This window comes from Peromyscus californicus, unplaced genomic scaffold (genome assembly GCF_007827085.1).
Source record: "Peromyscus californicus insignis strain IS unplaced genomic scaffold, ASM782708v3 Scaffold_3__1_contigs__length_106647218, whole genome shotgun sequence".
NCBI classification, from domain to species: domain Eukaryota; kingdom Metazoa; phylum Chordata; class Mammalia; order Rodentia; family Cricetidae; genus Peromyscus; species Peromyscus californicus.
The window spans coordinates 1,045,385-1,065,676 of NW_026294551.1; the positions used below are offsets into that span (position 1 = coordinate 1,045,385).

Consider the following 20,292-nt stretch of genomic DNA (forward strand, 5'->3'; position numbering starts at 1 on the left):
GGCCCTGGACTGGATAAGGATAGAGAAAGAGAGTTCAGCATGAGCATGCATCCATTAATTCATTATTCTGTGCTCCTGGCTGTCAATGTGATGTGTGACTAATTGCTTCAAGTTTTTGTTGCCTTGAATTTCCCAGAATGGTAGACTGTGACCTGAAATTGTGAGCCAAATAAACATTTTCTCTTTTAAGTTGATCTTGTCAGAGTTTTTTATCTCAGCAATGGCTAACAAAACTAAGACAGTAAAGCTGGCATGGTGGTGCAAGCCTTTAGTCCCAGCATAGGAGGCAGAGTCAGCTAGATCTCTACGACTCCAAGGCCAGCCTAGTCTGTAGTCAGAAGTTTTCCTGTGTCCTGCCCAGTCCTGCAACCACGCAGACTCAAGCAAACACACAGAGGCTTATATTAATTACGAACTGGGTGGCCTGTGGCTCAAGCTTCTTGCTAGCTAGCTCTTGTATCTTAAATTAACCCATTTCTATTGATTCATAAGTTGCCACGTGGCCATGGATTACTGGTGTTTTCACATCTCGCTTCTCCTGCCGGTGTCTCACAGCGTCTCTTCCCTTCTGCCTTTCTTCTTCCTGCCTATCTGCTTTTATTTCCTGCCTGTCTCTAAGCTGCCTTGCCATAGGCCAATACAGCTTTGCTTGTCAATCAGTCAGAGCAACACATATTCACAACATACAGAAAGATATCCCACAGCACTAATCTACATAGAATGTCTCAACAAAATAAAACAAACAAAAAATTAAGACAGTGATTTATCTAAGAGTGCTAATGTAATTGTTTTTGTTTTGTGTTTAAAACAAAGCATGAGCATTTACCTCTAAAACTCTAGTTTACTTTTAAAGGTTTATCTTTAAAACCCTGTCTCTAGGAAGATGGAAAATTAAGGGGACCCAGGAAGCTCCAGCACAGTTAACAACATACAGTTAATATTCCTTTTGTTTATAGGTATTTTATGTTCAATTAGCAAGGAAAAGTAATAATAAATAAAATAGTAAGGAACCAGACTGAAGGCCTGAGTGTATATGGTCTCAGGTCATGTGCCATTCCTTTCCTTTACATCGATGTGATACGTGACAATTAACTTTGTGTACAGGGGCAGAATGTAATCTTCCTTCATTCCTGTGATCTGGAGTTTAACTCTGTTGATAGTAACCTGTCAAGTGTCCCTCAAGAACCACACTGTGATCTCATTAGCAACCCTCTGAAGACAGCCACTTCAAAATCCACCCAGATTCTATTCTTGGCTGTCTGTGACTGGTGCCCACACTCTAGGACATGTCTTACCCTCTCCCCAAGCACCTCTTTCCTTCTCTTAACCTTCATGTTTAAAAATCTAAATTTAAAATGTCTTTTAAGACTGGTGAGATGGTTGAGCTGGTAAAGGCACTGACTATCTCTATCACTTTCTATAGTGCACTGAAGTTGCCATCCTGAGCCTCTATGGCTTGATTCTACTCTTTGGCTAAGTTTTGGACCTCCTAATAGTTTCCTTATTATCTTCTTATCATGGTCATTATTATTATTTGTGTGTGAGAGAGTAAGGCTACTGTGATGTGCATGTTGAGATCAAAGGACAACTTGCAGAAGTCTGTAGCAGGAATCTTAAAAAGTCTTATCAATAAAAACAAACCCAGGGTCTGGTATTGGGGTGAATGCTGGAAGATCAGAGAAGCAGAACAAGCCACAGCCGCCTCACCTTGCCAATTCCTCAGCTGATCCTGTTTCCTCAGAATGGAAGCCTCTGTGTCCTCATATCCAAATGGATCTCAGCTTCTCGAAAGCCTGAAAGCTTAACCAGCCTCTAGTTCCTGGTCCTCATGCCTTATATACCTTTCTGCTTTCTGCCATCACTTCCTGGGATTAAAGGCGTGAGTCACCATGCCCGGCTGTTTCCAGTGTGGCCTTGAACTCACAGAGATCCATGCCTCCAAAAGGCTAGGATTTAAAGGTGTGAGTGCCACCATTTTCTAGCCTCTGTATCTAGTGGCTGTTCTTTCTCTGACCCCAGATGAGTTTATTAGGGTGCACAATATTTTGGGGAACACAATACCACCACAGAAGTCAGTTCTCACCTTCCACCACATGAATTCCAGAAATGTAACTCATGTTATCAGGTTATCAATCTTAGGGACAAGTACCTTTACCCATTAAGCTATCCTGCAGACCCATGAATGCCTTAATAACTAACCACTTGTGGTGACTGTTTATGCATCTGTATTGGCTTCTTCCTCCAACAAGTCCTCTTTGAATGGTGTAGCTTCTTTAATCCTTTTGAATCATCCAGCAACCTACATTTACAAACCAACAACAGCAAAGTGAGGCTGAATGGAAAGACAGGGAAAGTTCAGGGATACAGAAAGAAAAATGAGTCCTCACCCAGAGTCTGGTTGAGGCCTCTCACCAGCTGAGAGTTAAGGTTTCATCACAATAAAATTAACTGTGAGGAAAGTCTACAGAGTCAATTGCTATTTGAGACAGTCTCCACTCTGTAGTCCAGGTTGACCTAAAATTTGTGGTACTTTTCCTGCTCTAGATGAAAAAATGCTAGAGTTACAGGAATGAGCCACCATGCTCAGTTAGAATTCTTACTTATAGACAGAGCTCAAATAGGGATGTTAAAATATCAATGACCCATGTTTATATCCTAACATATATACATTTGAATTTAGCCTTATTCTTTTCTGGTTTGAAGTCCTGTAATTTCCTAAGAACCACAAAAACAACATAATCAGCCTTGTTCACAGTCAAAACATATATTGACTTCCTTGTAACCTAATAAGCCAAGGGTTTATCTGACATTTTCACCTGAGTTTTATTATTATTATTATTATTATTATTTGGTTTTTTTCAAGACAGGGTTTCTCTGTGTAATAGCCCTGGCGGTCCTGGAACTTGCTCTATAGATCAGGCTGGCCTCTAACTCACAGAGATCCACCTGCCTCTGCCTCCCTAATGCTGGGATTAAAAACACGTGCCACTACATCTGCCTTCATTTTGATCTGTTTTTATCTTAGCCATCTATAACTGTCCTGTGCACTGAAGAAACCACCCTATGATCTCATTCAATAAACTCCTTAGGTCAGCACAAGCAAACTGAAACACTGATATTTAATCTTTAAAACCTTTGACCATCATGACTGCAAAAGCCACTAAATCCATACATGTGGTGATCCTTTGGATTCTACTGAGAAGTTTGTGCTGCTCCAGGATGCACCTAGCCCTCAAGACCCTCTCAAGACGTCTCACTTGGGTAAAGGTACTTACCACCAAGGCTGACAACCCAAGTTCTATCTCTGGAACCTTAATGATATTGGAGAAGAGACTCCTTCAAGTTGTCCATTGGCTTTTATACACCTGCTATGGCACATGTGCCCCCCACAACAAAATAAATAAACATCAAAAAAATTTAGAAGAAAATCCTGTCTCCCTCTCCCACAGTTAAATCTATATTAAAACTCTCTATCTCTATCTGTCTGTATATCTCTATCTCTTTCCCGTGTGTGTGTGTGTGTGTGTGTGTGTGTGTGTGTGTGTGTGTGTGTGTGTGTGCATGAATATGCACATACAAGTGTGCTTGTGGAGGTCAGAGGTCAACACTGGGCACTTCCAGCCCTATCACTCTCTGCCTCGTTCTCTTGAGATGCGGTCTCTCTCAGAACCTGAAGCTTGCTGGTTTTTTGGTTAGGCTGCCTGGCTAGCCAGCAAGCTCTGCTGATCGCCCCATCTCCACTCCTCATAGCACTGGGATCACAGGCATACAAGATATATCTGGCTTTTCACAGGGTGCCAGAGATTCAAACTCGGGTCCAAGTGCTTATGCAGCAGGTGTTCTTACCCACTAAGTCGTCACTCTAGCTCTTCCACTTACTTTTTTGAAACTGGGTCCCTCACTGAACCTTGCACTTATAGGTTAAACTGGCTAGCCAGCAAATCCTAGAGACCCTCCTGTCTCTCCTTCCCCAGATCTGACATGGCAAGTCTGCTGGTGTGTCTGCTTTTTGTGTAAGCGATGGAGATTCTCTTACACAGAAAGCGCTTAGCGACTGAGCCGTTGTCCTGGGTCCCAAATTCTTTTTTAATAAATTCTAACTTTGTGTTGTATTGACTAGTTCTGAAAGTCTATTATGTGGTATAATAATCTCAGCATTCCCAGAATATGGGAGACAGAGGCAGGCAGATTTCTGTGAGTTCAAAGCCAGCCTGGTCTACACAGTGAGTTCTAGGCTAGCCAAGGCTACATAATAAGATCTGGTCTCCAAATAAATAAATAATAATCCCAGCATTTCTGGGTATAGTGTTGCATACCTACAATCCCAGCCTTAGGGAGGTGAAGGCAAGAGAAACAGAAGTTCAAAATCATCCTCATCTATGTAGTGAGTCCCACACTAGCCTGGGCTACATAAGACCCTGTCTAAAAGAAAATAACAGAAGAACTGCAACACACTTCTCTCCATCACAGAGGGCTCACACCAGTCCAAATCAACTACTAAGATGCCAGACCTGAGAGCGTGTTTGTGCATATGAAATATGAAATCTCCAGAAAACTAAGCATTTGTCACTGGTGGATGTTGATACTGGAGTGGGAGCCAGGCATGGTGGTAAGCACCTTTAATCCCAGCAACCAGGAGGCAGAGGTAGACTGGTCTTTGTGAGTTTGAGGCCAGCCTGGTCTACTTAAGGAGGTCTAGGCCAACCAGGGCTCCATAACCAGAAAAAATAGAAAAGAAAAGAAATGGAGCCAAAGAAATAAAAAGGAAGCTGAAGTGGGAACTGTCACTGTTACTGTTATGACCTGCTTTTTTCTTGCTCTTTTTCTTTACTACTTTCGGAGTACACAAACTGGTTGCACTTTCAAGATGTGCATGCTCTTTAGGAGGAAATAAACTTAACTGTGAAGGGCATCTCTATGGGTAAGACACTGGGTACCCTAAGCCACTCCTTAGCTCCTCATCAGCCAGAGGCACTTCTCACATTCGAAGACCCTGGTGGTCCTGCCTGGGAGATGCAGCCAGAGGAGAGAAAAAGTAGGCAAGTGGTAACTTGGGCTGCAGTCTCAGGGACAGGGGCAAGGTTAGAGAGGCCATGAGGTCAGAGGCATTTGGCTTTCCCCAGCATGTGATGGCATTGGGGATGTCTGGGGAACCTGTGAGGATGCTGCCTGGCCTCAGAGCCCCATGTAAGCAGGTGCGTTCCACACTTACATGGAACTGTCTTTCTTGAAGCTGCAGGCTCTTGGTTTTAACTGCCAACTTGAAGTAACTTACTGCTTTGAAAGAGCACAGAAGACATTGTTCTCTGTGGTTAGTTCTGTACTCTTTGCTGCTGGCCATTCTTCCAGGCCCCAATGTGTCCCTTTTCACTTCCTGAATGCCTGTGACATTCTAGAAGTTCTGCCTGTGGAACATCTGGGCCCCAAACCACATCACTCTGGTCTTTCTGCCCTTCCCCACAGCTGCAGGTTCCCAGAGTTGGAGTCTGCTTCCTTTTCTCCCCCATGTAGCTGGGGGGCCACCACATCACACTATTCACCAATCACCTTCTTTAGGGCATTGGTCACCATGTGTCTGGAAACTGTGAGGCCTCTTCTTAGTGTCCAGAGGTCTCTATTCATTCCTGTGCAGCATGCCAAGTTAAGGTCCAATGTGGGGAAGGGACTGGCCTGCTGCATAGCCTTTCCAGTGCTCTTCACCCATAGAGCTCACACCTAGGGTTCTCCCTCTGGACGTCACTGTGGGGCCTCAGGTCTTGCCCTAGCGTCCACTGTGCTCATGTGGGCATAGATTTTTCTCTAAATACAGGTCTCATCACAGCTCATAAGCCACGCGGGATGTAACAAACTCTCTTCAGTGTCACCCAGTCTACCTCCTGTCCCACAAATGTGTCTTTCCCAGGGTCCCCCATTACATCCACGGCCACAGACGACTCCTTCCTCTGTCCATGAGAAAGCTCACAGTGCAGACACTGGGCTGACCCCGAAGCACTACTAAACCACAAGGAGGCTGGAGCTGAGCATGGATCTGGCTCAAAACTGGGTCCACAGCAGCCCTTCCCTCCAGTAGCTGTAGTGGACAGCAGTCTGCTTCTCAGGTGCAGTCTTCACAGCAGGCAGCAAAGCCTCTTTGCAAGGAGCGGGTGTCAAATGCCTGCAATCTCCTTGAATCTGGGACATTTTCCAGGTGGGGCCCGGAGGGCCTTCTAGGGTTTGTCTTCAAAGTGTAGGACCCTGGTGCAAACCAGCAGAGCAGACTCCCTCTGTTCTGGTGCTTTACTGTGTGGTTGACAGTAAAGGATGTCGACCCTGGAACTCTCCTGCTGCCCACTCCATCTTACCTGGCATTTTGTTCCTGCCACACACCCTGAAGCTGTCCAGATGGATCAACCCTAAGGTACCTCTGGCCTTGACCCCTGCAGGGGAGCAAACCCACACAGCTCCCCAAAGGGCAGTCCCCTAAACCCTGACGCAAATACCAGCTCCATCCAGGGCTTTCCTAGAAAAATCCTGGACCCTCCTCTAGTGTTCCTGAAATGCAGCTAATGCAAGGATTCTAATTAAAACATATTAATGACGGAATCTCTAAGGAACTCATGGCACTGTTATGTTAACTCAGAGTAGTTCCTGAAAATTGAGCAGTTTCCTACATAGTGCCTGGCAAGGAACTGGACAGGCTGCCTTCTCTAGCCCCTCCCCCTAGTCTTTCAGTTTCCTACTGAGAGTTGGCCAGTTTCAGACTTCCAGTGGCAGCTGAAGCGGTAACATTGGAGAGCTTGCTGCAGAAGGAGCAGGTGAGGGACTGGGGTGTGCAGGGAGCATCCAGGAGCATCCAGGTGCACCTCGGGTTGAGGGTTCTGTGGAGTGGGAAGGGCAGCCTCAGAAAAGGAACGAGCAAAGGCAGAGCTGGGCCACCAGTCAGGCAGTTGGGATTCAGAAAACACAGGACACAAGGGTCAGGGCTGTGTTCAGCATTCATTCAGCATTCAGCAGGACCTGTGTGTCTTCAGGTGCCTCAGCTTGGCTCTGGAGGAGTAGAGGAAGTCTGTAGTTCTTCAGCATTCACTGAGTGGGGCAAGTAGGATGGAGTCTTCTCTGGCCTCTAAACATGCATGATAGAGGATTTGGAGGATGGGAGGACGGACACTGTGCTCCAGGACTGTGAATAAGAAAAATGAACTCACCCAGTAGCAGAGATTCCTGCACATTCTCATCACCCATGGGTGTGTGCACACACTTTTTTTGTGGGATCCTGAGCCTTTGCCCTTGCTTGTACCCACACCCCAAACATTCCCACGTACCCACACGCACACATACACATTCTGACTAGACACCAGAGTGCTCAGTGGCTCCTCCTCCCTTCATTGTTTCCTGTGAGGGCAGCACTTTCTCAAACTCCTTCCCACCTTCAAGTTAATATCTGCAGTTTGAAAATCACATTATCTGTCTTGGGTCTAGGAGTTCCAGCCAAGACGCCGAGGCTGAGCCTAATTCCCTCGGGGCATCTATTCTGTGTCTCTGGGAAGTGAGGCCCTGAAAGGGATTGGGTCCTTGCAGGGAGGGGGCCATCTGCTCCCAGCAAGGGTGGAGGGTTTCTGTGTTAGCTACCCTTCCTAGCCACATGCCAGAGGACATAAACTTCAGGAGGCTTAGCATTGAGTGGACACACACAACAGGCCACTAACATGCAGGAAATGCTGGCTGTCATCCTTCAGGCAATAACTGAATCAGGGCCCACTGTGCTTCTTACTGAGCTGGGCGCATATTGTAGAAGGCCAGCTGACTGCCAGCTTCTAGCCTCATGTCCTGGAGGTGGATGCTCCACTGTGTCTGTGACACTGGCCCTGCTGGGCCTTCACATCTCCCAAGGGACTGGAACAGGATCTGTGGGGTTGGCGCCTTCAGTCAACGGTCCTTGGGATTATGTCTTTGCATGTTTCAAGGCAAGAGAGACCCTGGTCTACCCTCTGCCTGCTATGCCTGGACCTGGGTCGGGGAGTTGGGGTACATCCTTATCTCTTAAAGGACATCTTCAGGCAGCAAAGAGCTGTGGCCCAGGAGACAAAAGTCCACTGATGGTCAGGAACAAAAGTGTTGTCTCTGAGGCCAGGAATTCTTCAGTGACCTCCAGAAGGGATCCAAAGTAGCCCAGGCCACCACAGGACAAACCTCTATGACAAGACAGTGGCCTTGGCCATCCTGGAAGGTGGCTTTACATAGACCTGCAAAGGCCCTAGGGTAGAACATACAGTGGTGCTGAGCCTGAGTGACGTGCTCTATGCATCATGATCCAGCAAAACACCTACAGCCAAGGGGACCCAGTGCTGTCCCCTATCCCACTGCCAACTCCAGCCCTGAGGTTTCATCTACTGAAGAGGAGACAGGTGGGAAACAGAAAATCCAGAAGTGGCCTGCCTAGCGTCCTCTGGTTAGAGAGGCAAGACAGACTGAGGTTAATATGAGATGCAGCCCCATACACAGCCCAGTTTTGGGATGGGCCAGCACCCCAGGCAGGGCTCACTCTTCATCAACTGCAGTTCTAAGAGCAGAAGGGAGGCATGGGGACTCAGCAAACCCACAGTCAGCGTGTTCAGCAAGGTCACTTAGGAGATTGTGTTCTGGTGGAAACTTTGGAGAAAGTGTTTCATGGCACTGTCTCAGGGAAAGTATTAGGTAGATCTTGTCAGTGGTGGAAAGCCCCCTCAAGAGAGTTGCTACACCTTTCTAGAAGTTTCCACCCCAGCAAACCGGAATGCTGGAAAACTGGTTATGTGAACCCTGATGATGGGTAGGGATTGGAAGACTGAAATGCATAGGCTGCATTTGTAGGGTACAAAATAGGTTCTGGCACACTCCTGGTTCTAAGGAAATAAGGTACAGAGTTAGGTCACCATTCTGCCTGGGAAACAGATCTAGAGGAAGATAAAAAACAAAGAAGGGAGATTATTTAGCCAGGTGTTAAGTCAGGTGTCAAAGCTGCTTGCTGAAACTTGCAAAGTAAAGGTGGATGCCCAAGTCAGGGCCGCAAGTGCCTGAGCATCTGGGCTCTTGGTGTAGTGGACAGCTTGCCCTGCTTAACCAGCGTCTCCTTACATGCTGCCCATAGCCGGCTCTCATAGTCACAATTTCCAACATGACTTCCAGGAAGATTTGAGAACGTGTGTGTGTGTGTGTGTGTGTGTGTGTGTGTGTGTGTGTGCGCATATGTGTGAGTGGGTGCATATGTACATATTTGTGAAAGGTGTTTTCCTCAGGAACTTTGCTTTTTTGAGACTTGGTCTCTCATTGGCCTGGAGCTCACCAAGTAGGATAGGCTGGCTGCCCAGCAAGCCCAGGGACCTGCCTATTTCCACTTCCCCAGTGGCAAGGTTATAAGTGTGTGCCACCATATCTGACTTTTTTTTAATTAAAAGATTTTAATCTTATGTGCATGGGTGTTTTGCCTGCATTTATTCTGGATATATATATATATAATGCTCTTGGTTGCCTGGTGCCCTTGGAGGCCAGAAGAGGCCATCAGATCCCCTGGGACTGCAGTTACAGACTATCATAGGTCAGCATGCAGGACTGGGAATCAAACTTGGGTCCCCTGGAAGAGTAATGTGTTTTTAACTGCTGAGCATCACTCTAGCACTCATACCTGACTGTTGTTGTTGTTGTTGTTGTTGTTGTTGTTGTGTTGTGTTTTTCGAGACAGGGTTTCTCTGTCCTGGAACTGGCTTTATAGGCCAGGCTGACCTCAAACTCACAGAGATCCACCTGCCTCTGTCTCCCGAGTGCTGGGGTTAAAGGCATGTGCCACCGTGCCTCGCTCAATACCTGACTTTTAAATGTATGTTCTAAGTATCAAACCCACTTTACTAGCTGAGTTATCTCTTCAGCCTCCAGTGAACATTTTAAAGCTAAAACTTGAAGCTTTGAAAGAAAAAATAGGCAAGAAAAGCATCGATGTGTAGAGTCAGTTTCTGAGGAAAAGAAATGAGAGAGAGGAATAGCCGAGAAAGGAATTTGCCTCGTGTAAGGCAGACAGCGTGCTTCTCTAAACACAAGTGTCTCATAAACCAATCAGAAGTCAGACGGCTGCATGAGAAACTGGCAATGTGCAAAATAGGAACCAACCCCCCAGGAGCAAGAAGCAGCCCTGGGAGGTGAGCACTGGCTCCCTCTGCTGTGAGTCCACGGATGTGTGAGTAACAGGGAGCAGTGGGCAGGTTCCGGTAAGAGGGTTCTAAAACCCTCTTCATGTATCTGGGATTTGTGTGTGATGCCACCAGTTGGGTACAGCCTGGGTTCTTGGTCGCTAGAGGGAGGCTGCAGGGATTGAGGAAAGGCTAGGCCAAGACCAAACCCAGGGCCTTATACTTGCTAGGCAAGTACTCTACCCCTAAGTTAAATCCCCAACCTCAGCGTTAGTGTTCTGGTCTTCAGGTGACCACAAATCCCACAGCTCACAGCTGCAGGAATTATTTTCTCACAGACCTGGGTGTCAGAAATGGAGGCCATAATCATGTACCACAATGCACAGGCTTGGGGAGGGTCTGTTTTTGTCCTGAGGCTCCAGGAGACAAGGTTTTGTGGCTGTGGACCTGTGGCTTCACCAGTTTCGTCTCTGCCTCAGTGTCAGATGGCCTTCATCTCTGTGCCCATGTGCCAAATCCCTTCTTCTGAGATATCAATCCTACTGGGTACAGCTTACCAGATCCAGTACAGCCTCATCCTGACTGGCTACACTGGACTAGCTTAATTCCAAATAAGGTCACAGTCATTCAGTGGATAATTGTCTTGAGGGACAGATTACCATCTGAAAGGGAGAGGCAGAGGAAAGAGGGAGGTGCTGGAACTAAGCTTCACATAAAAATGACCTCATTTGTGTGTGTGTGCATATAACAGACACAGGGCATGCATGAAGGACGGTTTTACATGCTTCTGGCTTCTCTCGGCTTGTGTCTACCTAGCAGTTTCTATCATATACTTTTCCTTATTTCTTTCTTTGGGAGAGAGGTGTGGTAGTGGCGAGGCAGAGTCTCAAGCTCAGGCTAGCCTCAAACACAAAGAAATCTTCCCGCCTCACCCTCCCAGTGTTGGAATGACAGGTATGAGCCACCACAACCAGCTTGCTTCATACTTTTCTGTTGCAGGTTGTTTTTAAAGAAGCATGGGAGAAATGTAGTGATTTAAGCAAACTATCCTTCTTGTAACAATAAATTAGAAATAAGAAAAGGGCCCAGAGTGGTGACACATACCTCTAACTCCAACATTCAGGAGGCTGAGGCAGGAGGACCTTAAGTTCAAGGTTAGCCTGGGCTATATAGGAAGATTCTATCTCTAAATAAAAAAAAGAAAAGGTTACTGTTGGTTTTGTTTTTTGAGACAGGATTTCATGAATCCCAGGCTGATCTTGAATTTGCTATGCAATGCGATTGACCTTGATCTTCTGATCTTCACACCTCTACCTCCCACGGGCTAAGATAACATGCAATACTATGCTTGTCTGGAAAAGTTTTTTAGAATAAGATAAAAACAACACCAACTGCCATAAACTCAAAGATACTCCAACTGCAGTCCTGGAACCACACAATACAGACCCGACTTCAAGCTGTCACCCTGAAACAGCTTGAAACAGCTGTTGGAGGGAGAGGCCCTTTGCGTTGCCCAGAGTCTGCTCCCAGGGGCTTGGGAACAGGTTGCAGGTGAAACAGGAGCAATATGAGCCAGGGTGGAGGTGGAAGTTGGTGCTGAGCACAGGGTAGGGCAGGAATTTGAGAGTCTGGGTTTGTCCTTACATACCCCAAGATGGGATGCTGTGCCTCTGGATGGGTTTGTTTAAATGAAGAAGGAATCCTGTGCAGACTGTGGACCCTGGGCACTGAGGGTATGTCCTATAAGTCTGTGACTGAGGATCAGCTGATGTAGGATATTAGTAACAAAGGAGCTGGGTATGGTGGCAAACTCCTTTTATTCCAGCACTCCAGAGACAAAGGCAAGTGTATCTCTGTGATTTGAGGCCAGACTAGGCTACAAAGCAAGTTCCAGGCCAGCTAGAGCTTCATAGTAACACCCTTTCTCAAGAAAATAGAGAAGAAAAGAAAAGAAAGAAGTCAGCAACAAAGAAAATTCAGAGCTGAGTCAAAGAGGTATATGGAAATCCTTCATGCTTTCTGGTCAATATTTCTTTCTATAAATCACTCGGGTGTGGTGGTACCTGCCTATAATTCCAGCATTTTCGATGTTGAGGCAAGGAGGTACAAATTTAAGGTCACCCTGAGCTACATAGCAAGATACTGTCTAAATAAACAAACAAGGGACTTTAAATGTTCTCTCTGCCATGACTCCATTCCCATAAGCAGTGCCATCCAGACACTTGCTAACTTCATGTGTTTATCACAGCCTGCGATACCTCACCAAATACTGGTGGCTCAGAATCCTACAGAAGCTCAGGTATTCAGGCAGGGCTGGTCAACAGCTCGGGAACTGTGGGCTGTACACCCCTGGCCAGGCTAGGACTGCTCCCACCAGGCTCTGCAGCAGCCTCATGGGCCTCTGACCCTTGTGTTTTCCTTCTTCTAGGTAGTGTTCCCAGACAGCTGGAAATGACAAGGCTCTCCTAAGGCCTCCCATTCCACCACCTGGCCATGAAGACCCGCCCCTCGGTGTCCATTGTCCACGCTCCCAGAATGTTCAGCGTACTGCTCCTTGCTGTTTCCCTGAATGCTCAGAATGGAAGTAGGTCTGGGTCTTATGCTAGCGGAGAGGGTACAAGAGTGCAGCCAGGACGAGAAGGACCCACTGAGGTTAGATTCAGGTGATAACTGCCACCCAGTAGACTCAGCACTGAAGACAGCCGGGAGGCCTGGTGCTACAGAAGTGTGAACTGTGTACCTCTGAGGATAGCTAACAGTAGAGGGCCAGCAACACTTGGAGCTGATGTTAGAACACTGGTGGGACTGCCCAAAACTACACCCAGGCTGCAAGGGAAAGAGGGTGCCCTGGCCAGGCAATGGGGGCACCACATAACTGAGGACCTGCTTAACCTCCTCTGGATACATCCAGCCTTGTCCAGCAGCCTAGGCATCATCTGGACCCTTAGGCCAGCAGACACTCAGGACAATCAGAGTGGGTGTAGAAAATGGGGCCCAGGGAGTTCCCCAACACAGCTCTCCAGATCCAGCATCCCCAGATAGGTAGTGAAATCACTGCCATTACATTCCTCCCACACAGTGTGTGCCTGTCTTTGACCCAGTCAGTATGAAATATTTCATTCTGTCTCTTGGAGGCCTTGACACCTGCCCCTCTGTCAATGGCCTACAAGAGCAGCCAGCAACTGTCCTGCAGCTCTGCCTTGCCCATATGTGATCATCTTCTCCATACAGGCTGGGACAGTCCTATCTGCACCGAGGGCATGTTGTCTGTGCCTAGAGGCAGTCGTACAGTGATGACCTGCAACATCTCTAATACCTTCACTGATGTCTCCATCTGGCTGATAGCCAATGGAAAGGAGATGGCCATCTTCGAGAAGAAGCCCCAAGGAAACTTCCGTTGGAGTGGGTGGGAGCTCCACGTTCAAGGGGGCCAGGCACAGCTTGTGATCAAAGACACCCAGGACATCCACACAGGGCTGTACTCGTGGCAGCTGCATGGACGCCAGAAAGTTTACAGAAACATCACCCTGGATGTTTCAGGTGAGGTGAGGGCTGTGGAGTAAGGAAGTGAGAGGGGATAAAGGCCAATATGCGGAGTGTGGTGAAGTATGGTGACTTGGGGGACAGGAAGATGGGCAGAGGGGAAGGTGGAGATTCTGGTCTTTTTGAGGAGCTTAATCTGTCTGAGATGTGGGAAGGGGCTCCATTGTCCAGGGCGGAAGCCCATCAAAGGTGGGCAGGAAGCAGTTGAAGCCAACACACTTCTTTTCCTGCCACCCCCAAGCCTCTCACACATCAGCTGTGGAGACAAAATTGCACCCCGATTCTCTGTGCCCTGGGAGTCTCCAGAAGAATCCAGCCACTGTCTGGCCGAGGACACTCATGCTATACCCTACTATTGAGAAGTCCATAGCCATTGTCACCTTAACTGAGGATGTGCTAAGCCCTGGTAACCACAGAGTGAGGCCCCAGTTCCAGCAACATTCACACTGCCATGATCCTAGCCCCCTTTCCAAAACATCCTCCACCATGGAGGCTTGCCCCGGACTCTGTGCATCTTAAGTTCAGCCAGGTGTGATATGATTCCAGCACTTGGAAAGCTGACAGGCAGGAGAGTCATGAGTTCAGGGTCAGACCTTGTCTCAAAACAAGAGCTGAAAAGCAAAGACCTTTGTCTGATAACCCTCCTGTCTGTACCTGGATCCTCTCCCCAGAGCCCTCCCACTACTCTAGCCTCCCTTCCTACCTGTTCCAGTTTAACTCTGTTGCTGTGACAAACTCCATGACCAAAAGCAACTTAGGAGAGGAAAGGGTTAGTTTCAGCTTATGAGCAATGTCTGTCATCAAGGGAGTCGGTAGGAACTCAAGCAGGAACCCAAGAGATGGGAACCATGGAGGAGGCTGCTCACTGGCTTGCTGTCTAATCCATGTTTCCCCACCTCCTTTCCTCTTCCTTCTCTCCTTCTCTTCTTTCTTCCCTCCATTCTGTCTGTCTGTCTCTGTTTCTCTGTCTCTCTCTTGCACTCTCTCTATTTCTAAACAGGGTCTCACTGTGTAGCCCTGGCTGGTTTGGAACTCACAGGAATCTGCCTGCCTCTGTCTCCTAAGTGCTGGAATTAAAAGTGTAAGCCACCCTAGCTAGCTTTTTTATGTAGATCAGGACCACCCGCATAGGGAATGGTGCCACCCACAGTGGGCTGGACCCTCCTACATCAGTTAGCAATTAAGATAATCCCCCACAGACATGGCCACAGGTCAATCTGATCCTGCCATCCCCCAACAGCTCCCTTCTCAGGCGACTCTAGGCTGTGTCAAGTTGACAGTTAAGGCTAGCTAGAACACCACCCTGGCTACTTCCATGACTCATTCACAAAGTGGAAGTAATTGCAGAAGACCCCTGTCCTACCACAGCCCTCTGTGTCACCCCCATATCTCTCTAGAGACCAGCACACCCCCGATGCCCATCCTTACTGCACCTAAAAATGGATTCCTCCCAGCCTGAAACCCACTGCCCGCTCCATCCTTTCTGCATCTGAAAAGGCCCTGGTCTCCATATCCCTCTCACCCTCCCAACAACAGTTCAGTCTATCATAATCACTGAGCCCCTGAAGGTGAGACCAACGGTAGTTCTTCCTGGGACCAGCCAGCCATGTAGGACTACGGCAGCTGGAACTGGAGGTGTAGTCACATAACACTCAATCTGATGGTATGTCTCCGACAGAGCCTTCAAGCAAGGATGAGGCCACAGACACGAGGCTATCCGCATCCCCCTCAGGTAGGTGTCATAATCCTGTCCCCAGGCTTCTTAGCATTCCAGCTGCTCCTGCTGCCATGGAGCCAAGTGCTGGCCAACTGAGACCTTTCACCCTTAGCCCTTCCTGTACTTGCCCACTGGGTGTCACTGCCCAGGAGGGTGTGGGGCCAGCAGGTGGCAAACAATGGGAAGAATAGGACTGTGAACCAGTGAGGAATGCCAGTAAAGAACCAGTGGTGACAAAAATCACCTGACTACTCCTGACCTACTTCAGATCCGGTCAAGAGCCCTCAGCAAGAGGCCAGGCCCAAGACCCTGGTGGGAGTCGTGGTCACTGTCATCTTGATCTTGGGACTCTCAGGAATCAGCGCACTAATCTGCTACAGGCACCACCGTTCCTAGAAGTCCCAGTGGATATGTTTGTCAGTGCCTGACTTGAGGTATGTGTTGGATCTTCCTGGGATCCTTCCCTCATACCTCCTTGGGGTGTCCCCTGAGTTCTGCTACAACAGGGGCTCAGGGAGCTTGTGGAGGCCTCACAGGACCAAGACAGCAGGTCCCACTGCAAGAACATTTTTAGTCTTCTATAGCCAAGAACATGGGCCCTGAATTGGGTCTGCAACGATCATGTTCTCAAGGCTTTATTCTGACACCTTGGAGAGCAGCATGGAGTCTATAGTCTTCAGGATCCTCTCAAGACTCTTGGGAACTTGTGTTTAGGAGGGAAACTATGGTTTCTGATCCAGGGTGTTTCAGACCTATGATGCCCTGGAAGTAAGCCCACCATGGGCTTAGACCCAGGTTCTGCTGGGAGGAGGTGTGTAAGAATGAGGTGAGTGTTCTTAGCAAAGGTGGCATGACCGTTCACATATGTATGAGATGATGGGTCATCTGTGCATGCCTATGCCTATCTGTACACAAGTCTGAGCTCAGAGATTCACCCCTCCTCTCTCCTTTCATCTCTCCCTGTCTAGATAAGGAAGCTCTAAGTCTGAGGGCCAGTAGAAGCTAAAGGAGCTGCCTGCAGAGCTGATTCCAGAGAGAGGCCACCAGCATGGGCTTGTCACCTTGCCGGCCTCTATGCCCCTCTGGAACCCAACACCATGGAACCATTATCACATGCTTGGGAGAGCAAAAGACTGTTCATGTTTGCTTTCCCCAAGGGTGATGGAACCCTTGGCTCTGTGCAAAGGAAGGGACAGTGACTTGCTGGGGAAGGGCCTTGGAAGCTGGAAAACAGTTTGGGTGTCTCTCAGTCACATGAACAAGAGTACAGCCTCTGGACTGTGGTCTTCAGTCATCTGATCAGCTCCTCAACTCTTTCCAAAATTGGAGACTTTCCAATCTGCACAGCCCTTGATCCTCAGCATCCCCATTCTCTGCCTCCTACAAAGGCCTGGGCTCCTTTTCTTCTGCTGAGACCCTGAGGTCAGGGTCTCTCCACTACACAAAGATCTCCAGTGCAAGTCTAGGGCTGCACCAAGATTTGCTTCAAGTAGAACTTGGGCACACACCTGCTTTCTGACTCACAATAGTAACAAGTTTGGGAAACCCAGGTGTTAAGTTCCAGGGGCCAAAATAGGAAGATTGGAAGTCTGAGATGAACCATCATCCCACTCCTGACACTGGAAGGTAGAGCACCCTCAGGATAGGGTCTATGGAAGGGTGTAAGTGTTTGCTGACAGGTAATGCTCTCCAAGGGAAGATGGCCAGCCCTGGGACTCCCCATGGACCCCTCTTTAGCAGACCCCCAGCCCCAACTCCCTGATTCATATCCATGACCAACTGTTCTTTTCTGACCTTTTGTCTTGGTTACAATGCTGTTTTTCCTTAAATATAGATTTAAGAAAGGAGTATTTTATAGAAATTCCATATATCATTGTTATTATTATTATTATTAATTTTATTAGCATTGTTGTTGTGTATGAGTGCAGGAATGGGCATGCCAGGACGCATTTACGGAGGGCAGGGGACAACTCTGGGGAGTCAGTCCTTGCCTTTCACCTTGTTTTGAGGCAGGATCTCTCTTGATTCTGTTGCTGTGTGGTATATTCCAGTGTAGCTAGGTCGTAAGCATCCAGACAGTTCTCCAGTCTCTACCTCCTGCTTTCACCCTAAGAGTGCTGGGATGGCAGAAACCCACCGCCACGTCTGGTTTTTACATAGGTTCTAGAGATCAAGTTCAGGTCATCAGGCAAATGCTTTTAACCTCTGCGCCCTTTCATTGACCACTAGATATGCCGTACTTTAGAAAATCCTCCTGGATGCTAATCTTTAAATAAATATAATAAACCAATGCGGAGATCAGCAGGTCAGCTGGGAAATACAACTGTTAGTCAAAAACTTAAAAATCTACAGGAAACCTCAGACACTGGTGCCTGAATGAAAGCTGAGACCAGGGATGCTGCTTGGTGCCTGTGGCCTCCAGAGCCAACTCCAGAGTGTCTCTGAGCTGCAGCTTGTGTCCAGATGCAGAAGGACCTGCGCTTCTCAGATCAAAGTAAGGTGATCCACAGCACTGCGATGCTGTCCTTGTTTGGAGCCATGTGTTAGTTCCTAAGCAGCTTAGGGAAGAAAGGTTGACTTTGGCTCAGTTTGAGGATACAGTCTGTCATAGCGGGGAAGGCGTGGTGGCAGAAGTGTGAAGCAGCTGGAAGCATTATGCTCACAGACAGGAAGCAGAAAACAGAATGCTGGTACTCATCTTGCTGTCTCTTTTGTGTTCAACCTGGAATTCTAATCCCAGCCCACAGGATGGTGCCTCCCACATCCTCCTCAGTTAAACTTTTTTGGGAACACTGCCAGAGACATATGGAGAGGTGTGATTCCACGGTGATTCTAAATGCAATCAAGTTGATGTTGCAGGATAAGGATCACAGGTCTTGTCACAGCCCACCAGCTCCCCAGGTCCCTCTTACACTGGGCATCATCTCAGGGCCCTGTGTGTCTTGGACTTTGAAACTTGTCATGTGTTTTCTAAACCAGTAAAGTGTGCTGATGCATGAAGTTCCACAAAAAGTCTGAATCTCTACTGAGAAGGGAAAACGTCAAAGTCCATGAAGTCCCTCTGCCCCCTGCAGCCACAGGAACCCGACAAGAAAACTGGTTCAGGGCCTTGAAGTGTGCTCAATTTGCTGCAGCGGTCGGTCTTCTCTTCAGGTTTTCTTTTCTGGGGATTGAGTGAGTGCCAGTCCCACAGTGTTTCCCTGCCCTGGTTCTCTCTGTCATCAAAGACAAAGAGAAAAGTCCTTCAGGACATAGAATTCTTATAGGGACCTTTAAAGGCCACCTGGGTACACGCTGCCTCCAAACAGGTTTGTCCTCATAGAGTAGGAAGCTAGTCCCAAGAAACTCATCCGCACATACACTGTACTGCTGTCCATGTCACAGGACCTCAAACTCACTACCAGCACAGGGAGCAACTCTGTCACTCAGACAGGAAGGTGCTCTGGGCCATGCATCCCTATATGATGGTGTACATGCATTGTCTCTGCATGTGAACATGAGATCACCCTCACAGTGACACACACTGATTCTGTCGTTAGTGTGAGAGCTCACAGGAGACTCCATGATAGTACATGCTTCTCCTGCTGTCCTGGGGGATCAGGGCCAGCGGGGTTTGACCTTGGGTCTGGACACAAGCCTGTCACTTTCATCCTAGGAGAAGGGCCACTCTCGTTGTGTCCCCTGGCTACCCACAGGTCCCAATGGCCTGCCTCTGCTGTGCTCCTGGGGCGGTTACAGCCTGGTGTCTCTTCTTCAGGGCCAGAGCCAGGTCTTCAGTCAGGCCAGTCTTTTAGTTCAGGTGATGGTGCAGGTGTAAGGACACAAGTCAGACCCCAGAGGAAAAGGACCCTGAAGACCAAGCTCCTGACAGCAGGGACATCAGCTACAATCTGACCCCTCCCTCCACCCTGTGTCCTCTTTCCTCCTGCTCCATCCCGGCTTCACTAACACTTCATGCTCTCTACTTCCCCCTACCCCACCACGGATGGCTCAAGTCAGTACAAATAGGTTAGTGAGTAACCCATGCCATTGACCACCTGGATAACGGAGACACCTGTAGAACTCAGCTTCCCAAGAAGAGAACACACAAGGACATGAGCCGTCTGTGCAGATGACCCTGTGTGTGACCATGGAGTCATGCATGCAACCCCAGTAAACATGAAAGACAAAGAGATGGACTTCTGAGATGTCTCAGTTGGTAAAGTGATTGCTTTACAAAATGAGGACCCGAGTTTGATCCCCAGAACCCATGAAAAAAATAAAAATAAAAAAACTAAGTATGCTGTGCATAGTTGTAATCCCATCACTGAGAAGGTAGAGACAGGGGGATCCCTGGGACTTACTAGCCAGCCAGTCTAACATACTTGGTGAAATCCAGGCCAATGAGAGACCCTGTTTCAAAAATGTGGACAGTGCCTAAGGTAGGACATTACACACACACACACACACACACACACACACACACACACACACACACACTAAATTAAAAAATAGGATTAAGCCACAGAGGACAACAGGAGATAAACACCTAGCACTCCTGAGTCTTTAGCAGATCCTGCTGGAGAAATTGAGAGTGACCTCAGAGCATAACTCCCTGAAAACCCCATGAATCAGAGACGGGAAATATCACAGGCCCTCTGATCAGGGGACATGCAGAGGGTGACTCCTAGTGGAGCTAGGTGGAACACAAGCAGCTGTCTATCTGTACACATGGGAGGAGACTTGCCTGACCGGAGCGTATTTTTTTACACAGAATCTCCAGAAGGTTAAGCCACATCACCTGTGGACATTGACACTAAGTTGAGACTCTGTCACCAGGGAAGACTTGGAATATTCTTCTCCTGGCATTGTAGTTTCAAAACAAACAAACTAGTTTCACTTTCACAGTGCATT

At 48.0% G+C, this 20,292-nt stretch overlaps 1 protein-coding gene across 1 annotated transcript; it reads left to right on the forward strand.

Annotated features, from left to right (window-relative positions):
- The first annotated feature begins 6,728 nt into the window (after window positions 1-6,728).
- On the forward strand, window positions 6,729-18,399 carry LOC128121676 (secreted and transmembrane protein 1A-like). The gene is made up of 6 exons (XM_052756547.1): window positions 6,729-6,794; window positions 12,568-12,723; window positions 13,371-13,679; window positions 15,361-15,414; window positions 15,668-15,833; window positions 16,368-18,399. Exons 2-5 carry the CDS (start codon window positions 12,633-12,635, stop codon window positions 15,793-15,795), a joined length of 582 nt encoding a protein of 193 aa, XP_052612507.1. The 5' UTR covers window positions 6,729-6,794; window positions 12,568-12,632; the 3' UTR covers window positions 15,796-15,833; window positions 16,368-18,399.
- The last annotated feature ends 1,893 nt before the right edge of the window (window positions 18,400-20,292 follow it).

What these genes read in the sequence shown, in the direction of transcription:
- LOC128121676 (XM_052756547.1), top strand. Translation starts at nt 12,633, where the DNA reads ATGAAGACCCGCCCCTCGGTGTCCATTGTCCACGCTCCCAGAATGTTC. An exon ending in CCTGAATGCTCAGAATGGAA is followed by an intron (nt 12,724 to 13,370) that starts GTAGGTCTGGGT and finishes TTCTCCATACAG; the next exon opens with GCTGGGACAGTCCTATCTGC. An exon ending in CATCACCCTGGATGTTTCAG is followed by an intron (nt 13,680 to 15,360) that starts GTGAGGTGAGGG and finishes TGTCTCCGACAG; the next exon opens with AGCCTTCAAGCAAGGATGAG.